Source organism: Kockovaella imperatae, assembly GCF_002102565.1.
Source record: "Kockovaella imperatae strain NRRL Y-17943 chromosome Unknown BD324scaffold_2, whole genome shotgun sequence".
NCBI lineage: Eukaryota > Fungi > Basidiomycota > Tremellomycetes > Tremellales > Cuniculitremaceae > Kockovaella > Kockovaella imperatae.
This window is the reverse complement of record NW_019028942.1, coordinates 1,462,573-1,482,907: the sequence shown is the minus strand read 5'-3', so window position 1 is coordinate 1,482,907 and position 20,335 is coordinate 1,462,573. Positions and strand designations below refer to the sequence as shown.

General features: G+C 51.5%; 9 protein-coding genes across 9 annotated transcripts; 4 read left to right on the top strand and 5 right to left on the bottom strand.

Moving 5' to 3' along the window:
• Positions 1 to 354: 354 nt before the first annotated feature.
• On the top strand, positions 355 to 1,984 carry BD324DRAFT_587374 (ubiquitin-conjugating enzyme/RWD-like protein). The gene is made up of 7 exons (XM_022013753.1): positions 355 to 753; positions 830 to 856; positions 911 to 1,065; positions 1,116 to 1,186; positions 1,241 to 1,248; positions 1,295 to 1,464; positions 1,511 to 1,984. The coding sequence occupies exons 1-7, from the start codon at positions 715 to 717 to the stop codon at positions 1,911 to 1,913; spliced, it is 873 nt and encodes a 290-aa protein (XP_021873946.1). The 5' UTR covers positions 355 to 714; the 3' UTR covers positions 1,914 to 1,984.
• On the bottom strand, positions 1,985 to 3,679 carry BD324DRAFT_616626 (methyltransferase-domain-containing protein). The gene is made up of 5 exons (XM_022014841.1): positions 2,913 to 3,679; positions 2,787 to 2,868; positions 2,333 to 2,742; positions 2,195 to 2,291; positions 1,985 to 2,155 (listed from the first exon to the last, which is right to left on the bottom strand). Exons 1-5 carry the CDS (start codon positions 3,572 to 3,574, stop codon positions 2,009 to 2,011), a joined length of 1,398 nt encoding a protein of 465 aa, XP_021873945.1. The 5' UTR covers positions 3,575 to 3,679; the 3' UTR covers positions 1,985 to 2,008.
• A 130-nt stretch (positions 3,680 to 3,809) lies between these two features.
• Positions 3,810 to 4,767, top strand: BD324DRAFT_576165 (hypothetical protein; the record flags this gene model as incomplete). Its single annotated transcript, XM_022013176.1, has 5 exons — positions 3,810 to 3,933; positions 3,991 to 4,067; positions 4,125 to 4,347; positions 4,412 to 4,575; positions 4,627 to 4,767. The coding sequence occupies 5 exons, from the start codon at positions 3,810 to 3,812 to the stop codon at positions 4,765 to 4,767; spliced, it is 729 nt and encodes a 242-aa protein (XP_021873944.1).
• A 137-nt stretch (positions 4,768 to 4,904) lies between these two features.
• Positions 4,905 to 9,376, bottom strand: BD324DRAFT_648760 (dynein associated protein-domain-containing protein; the record flags this gene model as incomplete). The annotated part of the gene is made up of 15 exons (XM_022017880.1): positions 4,905 to 5,324; positions 5,372 to 5,671; positions 5,723 to 5,856; positions 5,904 to 6,253; positions 6,302 to 6,401; positions 6,442 to 7,181; positions 7,232 to 7,349; positions 7,397 to 7,508; positions 7,559 to 7,695; positions 7,736 to 7,827; positions 7,869 to 7,971; positions 8,024 to 8,263; positions 8,307 to 9,024; positions 9,074 to 9,200; positions 9,258 to 9,376. The coding sequence occupies 15 exons, from the start codon at positions 9,374 to 9,376 to the stop codon at positions 4,905 to 4,907; spliced, it is 3,810 nt and encodes a 1,269-aa protein (XP_021873943.1).
• A 282-nt stretch (positions 9,377 to 9,658) lies between these two features.
• On the top strand, positions 9,659 to 10,749 carry BD324DRAFT_648759 (armadillo-type protein; the record flags this gene model as incomplete). Its single annotated transcript, XM_022017879.1, has 6 exons — positions 9,659 to 9,758; positions 9,821 to 9,923; positions 9,980 to 10,103; positions 10,164 to 10,305; positions 10,402 to 10,659; positions 10,715 to 10,749. 6 exons carry the CDS (start codon positions 9,659 to 9,661, stop codon positions 10,747 to 10,749), a joined length of 762 nt encoding a protein of 253 aa, XP_021873942.1.
• Positions 10,750 to 10,900: 151 nt separating this feature from the next.
• On the bottom strand, positions 10,901 to 14,832 carry BD324DRAFT_648758 (hypothetical protein; the record flags this gene model as incomplete). The annotated part of the gene is made up of 13 exons (XM_022017878.1): positions 10,901 to 10,994; positions 11,053 to 11,366; positions 11,423 to 11,558; positions 11,613 to 11,746; positions 11,792 to 11,977; positions 12,167 to 12,442; positions 12,486 to 12,782; positions 12,828 to 13,040; positions 13,132 to 13,392; positions 13,440 to 13,523; positions 13,575 to 14,084; positions 14,135 to 14,595; positions 14,670 to 14,832. 13 exons carry the CDS (start codon positions 14,830 to 14,832, stop codon positions 10,901 to 10,903), a joined length of 3,129 nt encoding a protein of 1,042 aa, XP_021873941.1.
• Positions 14,833 to 15,136: 304 nt separating this feature from the next.
• Positions 15,137 to 16,282, top strand: BD324DRAFT_616615 (hypothetical protein). The gene is made up of 4 exons (XM_022014840.1): positions 15,137 to 15,284; positions 15,357 to 15,470; positions 15,550 to 15,768; positions 15,817 to 16,282. Exons 1-4 carry the CDS (start codon positions 15,164 to 15,166, stop codon positions 16,257 to 16,259), a joined length of 897 nt encoding a protein of 298 aa, XP_021873940.1. The 5' UTR covers positions 15,137 to 15,163; the 3' UTR covers positions 16,260 to 16,282.
• Positions 16,255 to 18,214, bottom strand: BD324DRAFT_616606 (hypothetical protein). Its single transcript, XM_022014839.1, has 8 exons — positions 17,813 to 18,214; positions 17,439 to 17,649; positions 17,169 to 17,389; positions 17,049 to 17,104; positions 16,951 to 17,005; positions 16,741 to 16,897; positions 16,601 to 16,682; positions 16,255 to 16,551 (listed from the first exon to the last, which is right to left on the bottom strand). Exons 1-8 carry the CDS (start codon positions 18,088 to 18,090, stop codon positions 16,436 to 16,438), a joined length of 1,176 nt encoding a protein of 391 aa, XP_021873939.1. The 5' UTR covers positions 18,091 to 18,214; the 3' UTR covers positions 16,255 to 16,435.
• A 377-nt stretch (positions 18,215 to 18,591) lies between these two features.
• BD324DRAFT_607229 (Pre-mRNA splicing factor-domain-containing protein) lies at positions 18,592 to 20,154 on the bottom strand (the record flags this gene model as incomplete). Its single annotated transcript, XM_022014056.1, has 3 exons — positions 18,592 to 19,698; positions 19,767 to 20,015; positions 20,065 to 20,154. 3 exons carry the CDS (start codon positions 20,152 to 20,154, stop codon positions 18,592 to 18,594), a joined length of 1,446 nt encoding a protein of 481 aa, XP_021873938.1.
• Positions 20,155 to 20,335: the final 181 nt, after the last annotated feature.

Below are 20,335 nucleotides of genomic sequence, written 5' to 3'. Positions count from 1 at the left end.
AGTACAATGGCGAGAGATCGTGCCGGCTCAACGGAAAATCACTCCGACCGAAAAGGATAATTTCTACCAGACGTCTAGGCTGAAAACTGAACACTGCAAGCCCATTCATGCGTCTCAAGGCTTTCGGTGAATCACATGACATGAGAGCACTTCCAAATCTACTCCCGAATGGTCCAGTCCCGATATTAGCCAGGAGGATCGATCGCTGCGTGAACGCTTGGACATACCATGCTGCTCGACGTATGAACGCGCGAATCGCCACATTCGCGTCCTACATTCATAGCTTGGGCAGTCAACGTGAATGCATCTTGGGTAGTAGGGCGTTGCCTGAGCCCACAAAAGGCAGATTGAATGAGATCCAATACGTAGGACTCCTCGATTGGGTGCCTTCGAGACTAAAGAGGCAGCCCATTGGCTGTGTCCCTTCGTTGCCACCCGACTCTTCCGTCGTCACGCTTTTTCCGAGTTTCCAAAACTTCTTCCAGTCCAACTTTGTAGTATCTACCGGTCAACTCATCTCTGCTTCACAATCCACGATTTTCACCATCGTCCTTAGTCTGGTGAGGTTCTCATTAACATAGATACAGTTCAGCGGCGGAAAACAGCTCACTGCGGCCAACACTGCCGCATTCTACTTCTCCCCGCTATTGACTCATCGGGCCTATTCAACCTTGGCGAATTTGTCACTGATCTGGGGCTGGAGCCCAGGCTACGATGTCCACTAAGCGAGTGGGAGGAGCCTCTGCCAACTCTGTGAGTATCATGATCCATAATTCTGCACAGTTGTCAGCTGTTCTGGTTCCACTGATGCTGACTCATTTCACTCCAGATGGCAGCGAAGAGGATCAAGCGCGAGGTGAGTTGAACGAGGCTGCCGGTGGGCCCGTCACCTGACACGAGCTCTGTACAGATCGCAGACCTGTCAAAAGAGAATCTAGGCAACATCACGCTCGTGCCCAACGAGTCCAACATCTTCGCTTGGAAAGCTACCATTCCGGGTCCCCAAGGATCCCCATACGAGGGAGGTGTGTTCGAAGTGGATATACGAATACCAGATGATTATCCGTAAGCCCATCAGAAGGAGTCCTGACGAGGATCCACCTGACGATACGTAGATTCTCCCCTCCGCATCTGCATTTCATTACCAAGGTGTACCACTGCAATGTCGCTAGTAGCGGGGCCATTTGTGAGTGTGACCGGAGCTAGCTGCATTGTTCTCCTCAGCTGACCCTTGGTGTAGGCCTCGACGTGAGCTTAAGCCACATTGAATAAGCCTCACTGATGATCTTCCCAGCTTCTCAAGACTGCTTGGTCCCCTGCTCTTTCCCTCTACAAAGTGATCCTGTCCCTCTCATCCCTTCTCACCGACCCAAACCCGTCCGATCCGCTTGTACCTGCCATCGCCCAGGAATATAAGAAAAACAAAGCGAAGCATGACCAGAACGCCAGAGACTGGGTGAAGCAGTGAGAATGGCTGATCGAGGTGCACCTTTAAGCTAATTGGCTCAAGGTATGCTCTACCCAAAAATCCACCTCCACCAACCACCAGCTCATCCTCAAAACCAAATCCCATGCCTGCGCAGCGGCCCCATCCCATCTCACGTCCGAACTCATCAACCTCGGTTCCTCCAGCTCAAGTCGCCGGAACAAGACGATCGAATCCATTTTCCTCAGACGACGGCCAGGAGACTTCCGGTAGGGACACAAGCTTAGCGAACGGCACTGGATCTGCGAGTGCTGCAATCAATCTGGTCGATAGTGACAGTGATGGCGAGGCTGGAGGAACGTCTAGTCGTCCGAGGCGAGGGGAACGAGCGCCGAAGAGACCCAGGACAGGTGTGGTAGGGGCTGCTGTTGGTTCCAGCAGGACTCGGGCAACGGCTTCAGACGATGTGATCGTCATTGATGACTGAGATGTTTAACTCGCTGCTTTGCGCGAACGAGCATGATGATACCTAGCATTTTTTCATGACCCATGGTACATAATTGCATACATTGCCCATCAAGACTATCGCTTCTTGTACACGCATCCCTTCATGATGCTCTCTCCCTCTGATACCCTTTCGCTCCAACCAACTTCGCCCTTTACAGGTCCGTATGGAACGGCGGTCGTCTTTGTAAACTCGAACAAGGTGAAATGTGTACTCGGCGAACTCTGGAACTCATCAGCTCAAAGAACGGGTACAGGGCCCACCATTTCGACAAGCTCAAACCCGAACGACGAGATTTTATCCACGAAATCTTGATTGGACACGAGTCTTGATGTCACCTCGGCGATGTGGAAAGTACCTCTGCATCATATGATCCCCTTTCGACATGTGCGATTACTCACCCCTGCTTGAGCACACGACAGACTTCGTAGATTCCTCCAACCCAATTCGTCCCCATCAAGCTCAGACAGCAGACGGCAACATCGACGACCTCGCTCCGACTCTCGGAAGGACTGCCCTGTCTTCCCGAACGGCCAGGCAGGGGTATATGATTCAGAAAATCCGCTTCTACCACCCAGCCACCTGTACTCGAGGATCTTTCTCCGTTCACTCCGACTAGCCTCGAATCTCCGACTAGGTCAAAGCTTAGAACAGTTTTGCCTCTGGGGACCAGCTCTTGAGCCAGAGAGGCATCTCCACAGCCAAGGTCGATAATGACGGTTTTGGCCGGTAACGGAGTGAGCTTCTCGAGTATATAAGGTAAGGGCGGTGTCGGCCAAGCGGCCGTCAGAATCCGATGCGTAGAATGATACTAGCAAACAACGTTAGCATGAATGGCTGAGAGCTCTAACACACATCTGAGAAGACCTTCGGGTCCTTCTTCATCATCTCCACAGCGTCACTGGATGAATTCGAGTATAGTTGTTCGTTTATCCATCTGCGACCTAGTTAGACTTTCCTATCGCTTCGCTCCAGTCTCACCTGAATCTCGCCTCTTCCAATTTTGTCTGCATACCCTTCTGCATCTTAGTAAGGCCTTGAACTCCCGGTTCAGACTTTTTGGTAGTTTGTCCTGAGACCGATCCGCTCGTCGTCTGGCCGGGGGTCACCTTGCCAGGGTTGACCTTGGCACGCTTGGGAGTGGATCCAGAGCCCGCCGAGGGATGCTTTGTTTTGGGCAGTGAGGATGAGGCGTCATGATCCTGTCTCTCTTTTTCTACAGCTTTCTTTCTCTTCTTGTTCCCATTACCTGAACCCATTGGTCTGGCATCCTCCTTGTCCTCCCTGATGCCGCCATCCAGCCGAGTCATGAGCTTTTCCAAGTTCCGCTTGGTCTCCTCGATTCTGTCCATGGCACCCGCTTGCCCAGACTGTGGCTTTGCATTGCCCTTCAACTTCTTCTTCTTCTGATCCCTCACTTCTGACGGCCGTGATCCCCTCGATGCCTGTTGTTGGTTACGATCTCTGTGGCTGCTGCTCTCGTTTTGATGAGACTGACCCGTGGATGGTCGAGCTTTGGTCTTTGTCTCCTGCTGTCGCCCAGTTACGCCCTTCGAAGATGCCTGTTGAACGCTCTTTGGGGAGCGTGAGGGTCCTGCACCAAATGATGGACCATCATCGAATGCAGACGAGAACAGCGACATGTCGTATAGACGTATCGCTCAATTCAGTGACTTGACCACTTGAAATTTCAGCGATGTGCCTTGATGATAATACATCGATGGTTCTTGCCGCTTGACCACGTGGCTTGTGACATTCTTTTCGCTGGCTCTTCAACTTCTTCAGCTTCATGCAATTGTAGGTTACTGATTTGGAGAAACAAACGTCAGGATGGGTGAGTTCCACTACCAACCTATGTAGTAAGATGGATGGAAGCTGATGGAACGTCCTTCTTTCCAGATTATCAAGTGTGTCTGGCGCTTCAGGTCGAGATGTGAAGCAGTCACTGATACTGTTTTCTTTCAGAATCGAGCAGGTGCGAACAAGGGTTCAGGAGGAGTCGGTGAGTCAGAAGTGTGAAAAGCTTGTTACCGCACTTTCATCTGACCTATGGTGTCAGCTGGAGCTGCTGAGACTGCCATTGATCGGAGGGAAAGATTACGGAAGTTGGCATTGGAGACTATCGATCTCGCCAAAGTGAGTTTTCTTGTGACGATGTTTCCCCTGTAAACTGGCTGATAAGGGCGCTATCAGGACCCATATATCCTTCGAACGCATCTCGGTACATTGGAATGTCGTCTATGTCTCACACTGCACGTCAATGAAGGATCTTACCTTGCTCACACGCAGGGGAAGAAACATCAGACTAATTTGGCTAGACGAGCGGCGAGGGAGAACAAAGATTTAGAACTGCAGACTCAGGTTCCCCAGGCGCCTACCATCAGGAAGAAAGTGTTTGTGAAGATTGGGAGACCGGGTGAGTGTATACATGACGCATGCCTATCTTTGAAGACTCTGATGAGCTGATCCTGGACCTCAAGGTTATAAAATCATCAAGATTCGCGAACCTACAAATCAACGGATGGGTCTCTTATTCACCGTCTCATTACCCGAGATCAAAGCTGGAGAGAGACCACGGCGGAGGTTCATGTCGGCTTTCGAGCAGCGTCGAGAGATACCAAATCGAGCTTTACAGTATCTCGTCGTACGTACCTCTCGGAATTCCTTACACTCAGCCAAGCTGACTTCAGCATAGCTCGCCGCGGAACCATACGAAACGATAGCATTCGCCATACCGGCTAAAGAGATGGTCGAACAGGAGGAAGACCCCGAATCAGTCTGGGAGCATTGGGACGCAGATGAAAAGGTATACAGTTGCCAATTCTTGTTCAAATAGATGGATGCCGAGCGGGAGATAGTGTATTATCATGATGGACCATACCTTAAGAGGTGTTCTCATTTCAGTCAAAAGTTCCAAGCTACAATTGACATGTCTTCACTACTCGTAAGATGTCGTCAGATGCGATCTCCTCATCATCGGTAGTGATCCAGTACTTTGGTCCTCTGTGCCAAATCCTCAACCCGTTCTCGTAACCTTTTCTCTTTGAGCTTCCAACTCCATACCTGCTCCTCTGGACCACTTTTCCGCCTGTGCCAGCCCTTCTTCCCAGCTCGTGAGATATCGACAATCTTTGAACTCGCTTGGAAGTCTGCAATCTCGCGGAAGAGGAGTTTTGACTCTGCTTCCAGTGATTGCCTCGTTGGGGTGACAGGGTAAGAAGTAGAAGTCTCAGACAATGGGGATCCGGGGGACGATTGCTCAAGCTCAGGTAACGGGTCTTCAGGGGTATAATGTAGAGCAGGAAGGAGATGAAGGCCGCGGTATAAGTCCTTCGACTTGAGCAATGCGTTCTCTGACCGCAGATACCGCAAGGCGTTGCGAAGATTTTCGACCTAATCATTCGCGTCAGAACACGCCTAACGCCTCCATGAAGACTGACCTGCTCGGCGAGTTGCGACGCCTCAACACCAACCGCACCGAGATGCAGCGGCTCAGGGTACGACCCCGTTGCTTGTCGTGTATCACCTGCCTGCCTCTTGCCCAATTGAGCATTTTCGGCTTCGAGAACATCGAGATCCTTTTGCAGTTGATCAATGGCGTCTTCGTAGACTTTCTCCTGTTTCTTCGCCTTGGCAACATCGTTCTCCAATTCGATGATCTGCTCGGCCTGCCGTCGACCAGCCTCTATTCGTCGCTCTAGAGTCTCAATCTTTACACCACTCTCTTGTAGACTTTGGTCCTGAAGCAAGTCTTAACAACAACCTGCAAAATGCTGGACAAGTTGACTTACTCTTAGTTTGATCTCCCTTAGCATATCTTTGAGCTCTTCAGAAAGTCGCACAACTTTTCGCTCAGTATCCGCGTTGAACGATGCTGCATCTCTGATGGCTGCCACGCGCGCGAGCCAAGGCGCGGGAATATCCACTATGTGGAAGTCAGCGGTGGACACGGCACGGGATGCTATGGCTCACTCGGCACAACCTGCTCAGACTTGATGGCGCTCCGGACCTTGGGCAACAGAGCACCAATTTCCGCTCCTATGCGCTGCACAAACATGCTGATGAGCTCCCAAGGAGGAGCCTCATTAGCCTTGGACGATTCCGCAGTCACTTCGTCCAGGAATGTCTCGATATCAGCCAGTCGCAGGGGCTCCTTGGTCGCTCTCAAGGAAGCGACGTGTGCGCCAATCCGCTGAGCTAGCTGAACAGCCAGATCGACGGCATTCGAGACGGAATTGGATATCGATGAAAGGGCGACAGTGACATCAGGTGATAGTGCCGAGTCAACGTGTAGGACTGTCTGGATCTCGCTGACCAATTTGCTGAAAGGCAGATAAGTACGCTGTATCCCTCATAGGGATACGACTCACCCTGAAGGGACTTTGACGCTCCTGACGAGGTCCAAGATCTGTTGAACAGGTTCGTATACTGCGGTAGCCAGAGATGATACCCCTTCATCAATTACATTGTCTTGACCCGTGTCAGCCGCGTTGTGCCCATTTCGACTCACCCTCCTCTTTGGTCAAGCCAACGATGGCTTGCCGGGCAAAGCCAACGGCAGCAGCAAAATTGTCCAAGTCGTAATCGAAGCTGAATGCCAGGCCCAATTGCTGTTCTGGAACATCGAGCTCGGGACGGTTGAAGGCCGTGTCCGCCAAATGATCAAATTGTGCGATCAAGCTTCCAAGATCTCTCGCACAATCACCCTCGCTGAACGCGTCGTGTCGGATCATGCTGATCCATGTATCGACTTTGGCTTCCACGCCTGCAACTTCAGTAAGCAGTTTGCCATAGCCTGTCCAGGCGTCTGAGGGCGACCGAAGCATGACAGCCGAGAACCTCCGGTTGAGATTACCGAAGTGTCTCAGCTTGCCACGAAGCTCGCAGACGCCCACTAAGGTCTCCGAAGACGCGCTGTGAAGCGATGATGGTAGTCCATGGATGGCCGAGATGGTCGAGATGATCATCTCTGTCTTTGAGGTCATGCGGAGGAAAAACAAGTATAGATGGGTCGAGTCGGCTTCTGTCTGCGTGTAGGGTTCGGGGAGATATGCAGTCACAATCTTCAAGTGCTCTGCGAGCTGAGCGGCTTCGAGTTGTTTCAAGTCCAATTCGATGGTTTTACTCTGGGTTTTGGCAGCCGAGGACTGGAGCTTCAGATTGAGGTTCATGAGTGCCTGAGCCTCTTTGAACGTTGTGCTCGATTCGTTCTCTTGACTCGCTTGTTGCATTCGTAGCTCGTCGATCTCACTGCGGAGCCGCGTGAATTGTGTTCATCACCCATAGCCTTGCATACTCACGATTGGAGATCTCCGACGAGGTCTCGGAACTGATTGATTGTTGAAGACATGTCCAGAATGACGCCATCAAGATCGCCAGATCTCGTGCGCTCGTCCCGTAGCTGACCAGTCAATGTGTCTATACAGGCAAGATGAGCTCTCGTATCTTTCCCAACAAATCCTCACCAATCTCAGCATTCAGTTGCTTCTCTGCTTCGACGTGATTCTCCTCCAGCTCGTCATTCAGATCTTTGAGTGCCTCGAGGTCTTCGATCGTGGCCCTCATTTCCTCCATGCGCTGATTCATGTCAGTCCTGCCCTTTGAAGCGACACGCGACTGCTGCTGACCTCGCTCATCTGCAGATTGCGATCCGTCAACTGCTCCAGCATGTCTTCAGCACCCAACGCATCATCAAGCTGTAACTTGAGATCCTCGATCTGTGCTTCCGCATTCCCAAGCTTCGCTTCGGACATTTCAAATCGGCCTAGTCCGTCAAGGACAGCCCATGGCATCAGGCCACTCACTGATGAGACCCTCGTAGGACGAAAGCTCCTTCTCGAGATCTTGTATCTTTGACTTTTGCTCTCGATCAGTATCTGAGGAGACGTCCCGAAGTCTGGAAACGAGTGAGCTAGACTGTCTCACCTAGTAACTCACCTGATCAGAGCCTCTTTCAACCGCTCGTTGTGCTTCTCAAGTTGAAGATAAGCGAGTGAGGTCTTCTCGCCATCAAGACCCGCGACGGGTTTTTCGTACTCGGCTGAGAGACCCGTGAGCCAGAGCTAGCGCGCGAGCAATTTTCATAAGCTTACCATTCTCCTCTTTGAGAACCGCAATCTCCATCTCGAGCTCGGCGAGTCTCTCTGTCAACTTGTTCACCTCGTTTTCCGCAGCCTCTGCCTTCTCTTCTGCTACCTCTCTATCTAACGCTGCCATCTCCAGCTGATCGGTCGCATCCGCCGCTCGGGTTTTCAGATGCGCATTCTCCGATTGAAGGTCTTTCGAAAGTCTCTGAGCTGCAACGAGGGAAGTCTGCAATTCTTGAAATTTGGCTTGAAAGCGGGTCGTCAGAGCGATCCGGAGGCCCAGTCTCACCTTGCAGCTTGACTCTGGCTGCTCGTAGCGCGTCTGCCTCTCCAACATGAGCTTCTAGGCTTCGAATCTTTTCTTGATCCTCTGTCCGTCTGTTCTCCAGGATCCGAACCTTGATCCTGAGTTCTTCGAGCTCTCTCTTCTGTCCGAACGGGGTGGCGACAGAGGTCTCAGTCTTGAAAGGAGATATTCTGCCCCCCGGTAGAGGCGTTTCAGGTCGAACAGGCGACGCGGTCGCAGGTAAGACTGGGGAATGTGATGCTGAAATGGCTCGGGAGGTGGTCCCACTTGCTCGGTCTGCCATCATTGAGTTCTGTGAGGGAAATTTCTGAGGATTTGGAGGTGGAGGCGGTGGCATTTCCACCTGGCTGATGTTAGGAGACTGAGGAGGCGGCGGAACTTGCGGACTCTGAGCTCGATATGAAGTAGGTGGTCTCGGCGAGGCTCCGAGGACGGATGGAGGTCTGCTGTGCTCAGCTAATCCCGATTGGTGTCTCTCCGCGACAGAAGGCGGCCGCTTCATAGCGCTTGGAGCCAGTCGAGTGCCTTGAGCAGTTGCAGAGCTCGTACTCAAGCGGCGAGAATCTAGGGGTTGAGGCGTGTTCGCTCCCGATGTCGGACGCAGTCCAGAAGCTGATGTCTTTTGAGGCGACGTCGCTCTGCTCTGAATACTGGATATTGATCCACTGCCTGTATCTCCTAGTCGACTGCCAGCTCGAGACTGAGAACAAACTGAGCGCTGAGTTGACTTCGTCTCGGGTTCAGCTCACGGTGGACGTCCTTGGCAGCTCGAGAATCTGGACCTGACTTGGACGCACAAAGACACCATGTTTAGGCTTGCAATCAAAGTATCTTTGACCTTGTACAGATCCGTCATTCTTTCCTGAGGGCTCGAGTCTAGATCGCTCAAAGATCAGGACGCTCGACTCAGACCAAACCTTCAGAAACCCTCACAATTCCACACCGACCCATTTTCCAGCTGCGAATCCTGGATTCGCACCGGTCCATCTAACATATCCCACACCAGCAGTCACTTGGACTTTAGCTCCGATGGGAGCTTCGACAGTCGTCATGACGTGTCCATCGCGCGCAGCCTCAATGCCGGTTTTCGGTGGTATGAGTCCTGTTCAATAATGTCATGGGACGCCCTCGCCGTCGTCGTGAAGCGTATCTCGCTCGCTTCAACAAACCTGAAACACCGCGGCGGCGCGTCTATTATCAAGCGGCTCTGGCCACATTTTTGCCACGTCATGTCAATCGGTAGTTCTGACAAAAGTTGTTCGTGTTGCATTCTCCTCTGCATTTCGCTCATTATATATCGTTCAGCTGCTCCTACAGAAACCTCAATCTCACCCATGGTCGACGCTACTCAGGCTGTGCCTCAGAAGAGTCTGAAACAATGGCACTCACCAGATAGTCGTCAGGAGGTGATTCACGAGCTGATCCATGGCGTTGGTAAGTCACAGACTCACTTTGCTATGGACTGGAGTTGAGGATTGACATATCCATCTTCATAGATCGTTACAACCCATCCAATCTTCCGTACATGGAGGAGTACTTGTCATCTCAGATCAAAGATGGAGAATACGATCTTCTGGCGAACTTGGCCATCTTAAAGCTGTATGTGGTCGCAAGTTCCAAGTAAACCTTCACTTAATAACTGATTCAAACCATAGGTACCAGTTCAACCCGCAAATGAGCAACCCTGAAGTCATCATCAACATCTTGTTGAAGTCATTGTCAGCTACCGTTCATGGTCCCGACTTCAACCTTTGCTTATCGCTCTTACGCGAGCCAGCGGTGAGCTGAACCCTTGCTGCTCATCTGTGTGAGGACAAAACAGCTCATTGTTCATTCCAGGCCATCCTTCACGATATTGAATCAGACGAGCAATCCTTGATCACTGTCATGCCGTTGTTACAGGAGCTTCACACTCTTTTGCGTACTTGCCAGTTCACAGCCTTTTGGAAGACTCTGAATGGAGATGAAGAGGGAGCTCAGAGTGAGTAGACTGCCTACCTCATCCTCTCACCCTGCCTCCGCGCCCCCGCGGCTTCCTCCCATATCGAACTAGCGCTGATCCCGCCGAACTGTTCAGTCCTGCGGCAACAATATCTCCCTCAACAACCTCACCTTGAATCATCTCTCCGTATCCTCATCGCCACTTCTATCGCTTCATGTTTCTCTCGAGTCCCCATCGCCCGCCTGTCCAACTGGATCAACCTGTCATCTTCAGACCTCTCAAGTTGGTCTGAAAGTATAGGTTGGAAAGTCGAAGGAGATGTCGCTGTTGTTCCAAAGAACGGAGATAATGATGTCAAGGCGGGAGTCGTCAAGGAGAGTGTAGAATTGAACCGTGAGTCTCTTTCTCAACTCATCCAGCTTTTCGCTGATATCACCCTCAATTTTAGAGCTCACAAAGCTGGTGAGCGCCGCGGCGTTCTAATCCACCTTCGACAGAAAAGCTTGTATTGTACATGCACCATCACATTGGGTCCAGTGGAACGACCCTTTGTGCGGTGGTTCCCAGGCAAATGTTCATACGATACGCATTACACATTAGATAAAGAATCATCTGGTATCCCTCGGTCCATCGCTCAAGGATCCGGTATGAGATGAGCAGCAGAAGCCACCACACCTTCGGCTCGCAGATTCCTCTTTCTAGCAGCATCGACATGTTTCTCAAGCTCCCTGATCATGAAGCGTCAGCTTTAAATATTTCGGCCAGACTACTATCGCTGTGACCCACCTGACTTGATCCTCCAATTGCCTAGCTCTCTCCTTTCCACCCTGTTTCTCCGTCTTGATCTTTTCACCTGCAATGCGTAATCTGTTCTCATACTCTTTGACTCGAGCGGCCCATCGATCCTCCGCTTGACCAGCCTTTGCCTGAACTTCGGCGAGCTTGGCTTCGAGATGGGAGAGCTGATTTGCCAGGTTCTGAGAACGTTTCTCGGCGGCCTGTGCTCGCTCCGTAAGACTTCGGAGAGCAGCCGATGATCCACCAGGTGATTCAGCAGGTTTCGAGCCGGATAGTTGATGAGCCAATTCGGCATTTTGAGCCTGAAGAAGCAGAATGAGGTCAGTAAGGCTTCAGACCTTCGGCCGGGCGGACTTACCTTTGCCGCTTCAAGTTCGCCAGCCTTGGCAGCGTACTTGTTCTTCCACTGCAATCGCGTCGCTTCAAGCTTTTTGATAGCAGCTTCAAAGCTGTCAATAGCTCTCCATTTTGCCTCCAACTGCCGTTTCAGATTGCTAAAAGAGAACTCGTCAGTCCGGCCCCCCATTACATAGAATCGTCATGCCCACTTCATCTTTTGATCCATCGACGCCTCGGACTCCTTGATTCGTTTCTCCCAATCAGACTTAGCTCCAGTCATGGCCCGAAGTCTGGTCAAGAGCGTATCTCGGAACACGCCAAAGTTGGCAGGAGTTTCTTGGTCCTGATACAAGCGGTCAGTCATGAGAACGAGCAGTTTCTAACCCACCTCCGTACCCAAGAACCGGTTGATATCTTTCAGTACTTTGAGCAACAAATCGCTGCGCTCCTGTCGTTGTTGCTCAGACTGTCGCTGAAGTTGGAATCTCTCTTGTTGAGTCTCCGTCAACATGGGTTCGAGCTCCTCCAATCGCTCCCGAAGACTGTTGGCATCGCGTTCGTGCTGGCGTGCGTTCTATTCAAGGTCAGGTATGAAGACGAGGCGAAGCACAGATAACTCGCCTTGTTGGCGAGATCGAGCTTGTCAGACATGTTGAGTCGGCCCTGCCGCTCCGATGCGAGTCTGTTCTCCAGATCTCGCTGCTTATCGAGCTATTTATTGCGGTGAGATCATCACTCCGCTGTACAGATCGAGTCGACTGACCATCTGACCCTTCTCGACATCTCTCTGTCTCATTCTCTCTTCAGTCCTTGCAAGATCGCTTCTCGCTTGCTCTAATTCGTCCTGAGCAGCCGAGAGATCCCGTCTCATTTGAGAGATGTCACCCTGTAGTCGAACCGAGTCTCTGCCTTCGCTCATTCGTCGATCTCGTTCGTCCTCCAATGATTGAACGGTTCTCTGTACAGACTCGAGTTCTCTATCTCGTCGAGTCACTATGTCCTGAGCAGCATCAAGTTCAGACTGAAGCTGGGCTCCGAGCTGCGACACTATTAGTAACCGCCAGGTCATTGGGCCGACTCACCTCTTCGCTTTGCGACAGTCGCTTGCGCAGGTCTTGTACTTCTGCCCGACTCTCAGACCTCCATTTTTCTCTTTCGTTCATCGCTCGATCTTCTGCCTCCCTTGCATCGGCGATTGCATCATCTCGTTCACCTTGCAGCTTCTTACGAGCCTCCTTGAGCGCGGCGATAAACGTCTCGTATTGCGTTTTGGAGTTCTCGAATGCCTCATCGGCACCTTGGAGTTCGGCTCGAAGATTGTCTTCAGACGCTCGGAATTGCTCAACGGCGTCTTCAAGGTCGAATATACGCTGGCCGAGCTGGCAAGAGTCAATTGCCAAATAACACCATGCCTCAGCACTAACCTCTTCGACTTCTCTGTTTGCCGCTTGGAGATCCGCATCCTTCTCAGCATTGTCCATCTCAATATTCCTAAGAGTATCCTCCAGTCGGTCATGAGTCTCGGCTCGAGCAGCTTTGAGCTCTTCGACTTGCTCGATTGCAGCAGCAAGATCTTCCTCACGCTCCTGTAAGATCTCTCGGAGTTCCTTGACATCTTGTTCGCGGATCTCAAGGGCCTGGACGGATAGAGTGTCAGCCCTATAATTCCATTCTGTTTGAGTCACTCGCATCTTTGAGCTCCTCGGCTTGCGATCTCGCTTCCAGGACCTCGTTTCTCCACTCTGCTTCGACTTGTTCGATCTCTTGTTCGTGACCCTTCGCTTTGGATTCCAACTCCTCATTGAGTTGTTCGATCTCTTGTTCGTAACCCTTCGCTTTGGAATCCAACTCCTCATTGAGCTGTTCGATCTCTTGTTCGTGACCCTTCACTTTGGAATCCAACTCCTCGTTGAGCTGTTCGAACTCTTGATCTCTGCGATCCAAATCCAATTGAGCGGCAGCGAGTTGATCTCGAAGCTCATTAATTCGCTTCAATAATGTCAGCACGAAACCGTTTGCCCCATTTCTGAACTCACATTCTCCAGCTCCTCCACATCGGCTCCTCCTCGAGGCGCTTCTGATTGCAGAGCTTCGACGTCTGCCTGCAGCTGGGCATTCTCCTGAAGGTGTGTGAGTAATCGACAAGCTTCTGGCCGTGAGCAGGCACTGACTTCTTCCAACCTCGCAATCATCCTCGCCTCCCTATCTCGACTTGATGCAGGACTGTCGCCCAGATTAACTTTTAGCTCGTCCAGCTCCTCTTTAGCGCGGTCCGCCTCATCACGCAATCGTTCCATCTCTTGGGCCTGATCATCAATAGTGGCTCTCAACTCGTCCATTTCCCCTCCACCGCCAGCCAATTGATCTTCAGCCGCTTTCCGACGCTCCTTTTCCCTCTGGTACATATCCTCCAACTCGCGTATCTCTGCTTCGCGACTTTTCGCACCTCGATCGCCGCCCTCCCTCTCTCGTTGGGCTTCGGCCAGATCCTTATCTTGATGCAATAACAGCTTTTTCAACCTCTTCATGTCTTTGGATAAATTGAGGATCTCGAGCTTGAGCTTGACGTTTTCTTTCAATGCAGCCTCGATATGATCCGGAGCCATATTGGACAGTCGCTCTTTGAGGAAGTGATTCTCGAGTTGAAGGTTGAAAATGTCCTTCTTCGCGGCGTTCAATTGCTGCGTAACTATCAGCTTGGCTTCCTCATTCGAGATACAGCACGAATTACCTGCTCTTGGTCTCTCAATGTCAGAGGTCCCGTTCCAGAGACGTCTCCCGGGCCAATACTATGTCTTCCTCCTCGTTGCTTGCCACCTTTCCCTTCCACTCCGCCCCTCTTCTTGGCAGGACTGACGTTGATGGATAGAGTACTCAGGATTCCAGCGGCCGTCCCTGGCGTCACATCCTCATCTTCGTCCTCATCTTCCATGCCTTCGTACCGTCCTGCCGCTATTCTGTCTTCTGAGTTCGCAGATTCCATAGACATTCGACTGAGGACTCGTGGGCGTCTCGAGGCGGAATCGGGTCGTCGTAGTTCAGAATTTGAACTCGATTTCCGGATCATCGGTTGACGTTGTTGATTCGGCGAAAGAGTCAACAGAGCAGAGGACGGAGGATGTTGGGGAGAGGGAGTGGCGAGAGAAGCAGAATGAGAAGTCTCTGGGGATATGATCGCTGGGAGGTTCGGAGCTAGAGAGTCGCAAGCGGTGTCAATCAGACAGACAGATGCTCGATGGACCTGAATGTCCCGACACTTAACTGACCTTTGGATGCTGGGGTTCTGAACGCCCTTCGACCGACATCTTGATCTTCGGAGCGAAAACTAGATCCGATGGACCCAAGTGATACATCGGGTAAGGTCTTTCCACCAGCCATGACGGTAGAATTGCCTGAAGGCGAGTCTAACAAGCCTTGAAGGGCTGCCATGTTGACAGAAATGAATCAGGGAGCGAGTTGGAAGAAAGAATGCCGGCGCAATGATAGCAGTTCCTTAACGTCTGTGAGCCTTTGACTCGATCAAGCGGTTCGCAGGATCTTCGTCACCTCAATCCAGCTCATCGATGGTTTCCAACCTCGTTCCAGTCGTTGAACAACAACGATAAATGATGAAGGTTGATTGTAAACACGTCTTTCGCGTCTTTCCAATCCAATAATTGCAATTGCCACTTTGGGGAATTTTCAGACAACTCAGAAAAAAGTTGGTGGTACCCCCCGTCAAAGTCGGGTGCAACATACTCTTTAGGCAGACCATACCAGGATGGCGATGGCGAGCACAGCTACCATGGCAGACTCTGGACCATCTAGAGCCGCTCAATCTGAACCATGGATTCAGGACGATACCACTCCGTTGTTCGTAGCTGCTGCTGTGACCGTCCTGAGTGCGTAACTTGAATCTTCTTGGAAGACGATCATCTCTGAGACTGCAGCTTTGAGCTGACCTATGCTCTCAGCCGCAACTGGAGCTGCTGCCGGCGCCTCTATCGGGATGTTCAATGAACGCAATCCTTTCTCAGCATCAGCTACTATGGGCGGTCGATGGTTCATGGCCAGTTCGACGTTCTACGGTGAGCTGGCGGCTCGGCTCGGCTCGCCAAGCAAGTCCTCTGAACGCCGGATGCTGATCTCATCTGATCTCCTCGTTAGGCCTCCGAGAATACATCATCTCACCCTTTTTGACTCGCTACGAAGTCTCATCTACACACGCCATCCTGAATCAGCAAATATCAGCAAAAAGACAAGGCAAACTTCCCGATTTGAATGACCCGACACTGGAGTTGACCAGGTGGCAGACGAGGACACAGAGAGTCCTCGATTCGGGATTGACAGGCGGGTTAGTAGGTGGAGGGGCCGTATGGATCATAGGTAAGTAATTTGCGGAATATCCGCGTGCGTCTTCTGATCCCACATCAGGCGGTCCGAGACGAGCTGTCAGAGGAGGCTTTTCAGGTATGGTCGCAGGTTCAATCCTTCAATTCTCTGCCAATTCCCTTCGAATGCTCAAGAGAGACATTTTCGATCCTCCAAAACCTCGCCTGACTCCGAACACGATTCCATTGAGCCCATCAAATCTACCTGTCGATACTCAGATGCCGAGTACACCGGTCAACCCCTCCGAGCAACCGAATCAATCACTCTGGAAGAGATTCACTCATGCCACTGTCAAGACACTCAAAGCTTGGTCCCCAATCAAGAAGCGCACCAACGAGGAAATGCTGGTCATGTATCAAGCCAAGCGAAAGGCTCTGGACGAACGATTAATAGAGATAGAAGCGGAAGAATTGGAGCTCTACGAGCGAATTCAGGAGTGGCAGAGGCAGGCAGAGAGCAGCGGATCAACACGGCATCTTGTCTGAATCGCATCATATGCAAGTTGGTGATTCTTTCTGGCTACATTTGTCTGTGAAATTCTTCAACTCTAAAGCGCCCACGTTTGGTTTTAGTCGAATCTCGCGTGTATTCTTCCCATTCCCCATCTCCCACCACCCACAACTTCACTTCCATACTGTCCAGACCGAGCTTGGGCCTCGGGCTACTCAAATAACCCAGGTTGAGGGGTTGAAACTCGGTCCACGGCTCGACCTCGACTCCTACTCCTGCCACCGAGACCAAGGCGGGCAGCCATGAAATCTTCAAAGTTGGCAGAGACTGGTTGAAACAGTCAGCAAGTGTACTGTCTGTTCTCGCGAGTGCTCACATTCAGGGTGCCATCGTGACAGCGCGGGTCGGTTCTCAATTATATCACCGAGACTCCACATGATCCTAGCTTGGTCCATTGCCTGAGAGGAGTTCAGTCGTGTGTTGCGGGACTTGCTGACGAAGATGAGTATGACCCACAGAAGATGTCTCGTTATCCGGGCAAATGACATAAAAGTCTCCTTCTTCAAAGATCTTGTGGGTCATGTAATCGACCGTTTGCTCAGGTGTCCAAGCGCCAGAAGGCTTAGAACCTCCTTTTGCGGCTCCCGTGAGACCAGTATGCACCCATCCAGGCCTTTATTGTCATGAGATTGATGGCCGAGGCAGGGTCTGTCTGAGAAGACTCACACAAAGAGATGCGCTGAGCAGTTGCCAGGCGCAGTGTTTCGGAGTTCATGAGCGACTGGACCAAGTGTCAACTTGTGTTCAGTACGAGAATAACGCACGCTGCTCTGTAAAGGTCTTGACGGCGGCTTTGCTGACATTGTAACCCGCATTACCACTGTTGGCCCAAAAAAAGTGAGCACGCGACCAACTGTGTCGCACTATGTAGACTGTCCACTCACGGAGGACAAGTGATGCCTTGTTTGCTTCCGGTGTTGATGATGACTGAATCGTTCTCTTGCCTGGCCATGTGAGGCGCGAAAGCCTGAGCGACATTGAGGATCCCTCTAAAGTTCGTGTTGAGAACTGTATCCCAATCCTTTTGAAGGTCGGCTAAACTTCTATCTAGGGAGAAAGCAGGTGTAGGTCGTCCGAGACCTGCATTGTTCTGGAGGACATGGACCTGAACAGCGTCAGTCGAGAAGGATCTCAATCTTAGGAATTCTACTGACCTCTCCAAAGACGTCAAGGACTTTCTCGCGCAAGCCCTCCACTTGTTCAACAATACTAACGTCAACAACCATGGAAAAGACTTCGCCAACACCTGGGACCTGCTTGATATTCTGTTCGGCAGACTTCAAAGCCGTTTCGTTGATATCCACCAGGACGACCGACATGCCTGCTTTGGCATAGAAATGAGCACATGCCAAGCCTATTCCGGAACTGCAAAGAGCAAAGCGAAGCCAGGACGTGTAATGATGAGATGTGATCCGCAAGGTGATGAATGGCGAGGAGCAACAGCAGGCAGGGGTGAGAGGAGCAGTCAAAATGATGACACAGTCAGCTCGTTAGTCTCCGCTGAGAATACAGGACGCCAAAGACTCACGCTGCGCCTGTGATCACAGCGACTGCCTTTGGATGAATGATGCTCTCCGGATTCGGCATGATAAATGATTTACTCCGAGGTGGTGATGAGCTGGACGACGAAGAGGAGGAGGAGGATGAAGAGGAGATCTGATGAGGTGTCGGAGATGGTTTGACCTTTGGTGGTTTGGTGAGTCTGAACTGGAATGGAGGATGATGATGTTGTGTCGCTGCTGCTGCTGCTGCTCTCGCTCTCGCTGCTGGTGGTGGAGGAGGAGACAAAGTGGAGATAGAGGTCATTTGGCGGGGGATTTTTGTGGCAGTCGCTTGAATTTCAAAAGATAATAATGACGACACACCGCCGCCTGACTCCCCTTGGGGGCTTAATATATATGCAAGAGGGGCCAGAAGTCAATCAACTCGAAGAGACAGATAACACATGCAAACAGTGGTCCCGTTGCAATCTAGACACCGTACTAGATGCTACGGTACTTCGCCTAATCTCTCTCTCTCTCTACGGAGTGAGTTGGTCCGAGTCGTCTCAGAAAAAAAACAATCCTCCCAATCCTTATCTCCCCCCGCCATATTGGCAATCAATTGTTTAGGCGGCTAACTCCAAGAGATTGTCATCATGTAGCTCGCCTCCGTGACTCTTTGTTTCTTTTGTCGCGTAGGCCAACATGGTCCTAGTCCAGACCATAACATCTTCATAGATCCAGTACCCAATCGATCCATCTCGTGTAGAAAATGCCTCGTCCAAAGGGAGCTAGTCTGGTCCAGTCCAGAGATTTTTTTTATCCCTCAGAAATCCCTCTCTCGTTGCAATCCCTTGCCTCCGCGTCGTTGCAAACTCTCTCCGAGGCCCATCTCGCCTTGAGCTTTAAAGAAACCAGCATTGGCAACGTCCTGTCCATATTTCACTCGCAAACGTTCATCCTTCTCAGCCTCTTTGCGATCTTGCTCAGCACGCATGGCGAGGGATTTATCCCGAGACGATTGCAGATCCGTAGCTGATGCCGTCATGGCAGCCAGTCTAGCTGCGCGCATCTCATCGAGCGATTGAGAGTGTGCTGAGCCATTATATGGGACCAGAGGACGGGATGAGGTCGGTCGATCTGCCATGTCGAGAGCTGAGGGACGAGAGGAGTGAGTCCGGCGAGAATGACCGTTGGTTTGTCCGTTCGAGTGACTGTTATCGTGCCCATTCGAGTGACCGTTGATTCGTCCATCTTCAAATCCATGCGAGCGCTGGTCTCCATGACCATTCGAGTGACCGTTGACCCGCGATCCACCGCCATTTTGCAGTTCCTCCTCGTCCACGACGCGTCGATCTGACCTGCTTCTGTTTGGTTCCTCCCGGTCACGTCGTCGAGGTGGAGAATCGTACTCATCGCGATATCTCCTTGGCGATCGAGATCGCGATCGTCCCCGTTCCCTGTATCTCTCCTCGTCACGGTACCGATCCCCCCGTCGTGGTGGTTCCTCATCTCGATCTCGACGATCACTGTATCTCCGTGGGCTAGGGGAATAATCTCTGTCCCGATACCGATCTTCCCTTCTCCTCCTACCGGCCCTATCGCCGCTCCTCTCGTCACTGTAGTCTGACCTCGGCGAGTCATCCTCGTGATCGTGATGACCTCTTCGCCTCCTTCGTTCATGCCTCTCTTGCCTCCTCTCTTCCTTTTCAGCTTTCCGCCTCGCTCGACGCTCTTCCTTACTTTCACCTTGTTCCTTCGCTGCAGCGGCTTTGAGCTGTCTCCGAATGTCAGGACGATTACGAAGCGCCTTGAGAGCAGCTTCTTCTTGTCTTTTGATAGCCAACAGAGGGTCTTCTCGAATCTTCGCAGCGGTATCTCGAGCAGAGTTGGCATTTTGAACCGCAATGAATTCCTTGTCCATGTTGCCGACCTGAACACAAGGAGCAAGATCTTCAGCCAATTGCTCGATCCTCTTTTGGTCTCCCATCACAAACTCACGTTCTTATCCTGCCCTGCTAGGGCTTCATCGACCCTCCTCTTTCCCAAGAGATAATCCTCCATCTGGCTCTGACTGATCTTCGCATTGCCCAACGCTCCGCCCTCATTGGACGGAGCGGCATACAGCCAGTCAAGTTTTTCGACCCTCTTCTTTCCAGTCGCTTGTTCTTGCAGCCGTTGGAGTTCAGCAAGTTGCCTCTCTTCTTCCTGTTCCTTCCTGAGCTGAGCAAGCTTTTTCTTCTCCTCGTTCTGTGCATGGTCAGTCACATCATCACGTCCTAGAACTCTTTCAGCTCACCGCTGCTTTCTCGGCCTTCCACACGCGCTCTTGATTGACCAAGAGCACGGGGTGCCATGACTTTTTCATATTCAAGTCTCCGCCACCCATCTTGAATGACTGACTTTGTGGGCAGGAGAGAAAATCGGGTTATAGATTACAGAAGGCCAGAGACGTTATCTATCCCACGGCAATGGCTGAGCTCGGAGCTTCAAAGCTATTCCGATCGGCAAGGAGTACCTCGTGTGCAGTATCCAGAGCTTTGTGTAAGATGTGCAGAGTCGATAGTCAA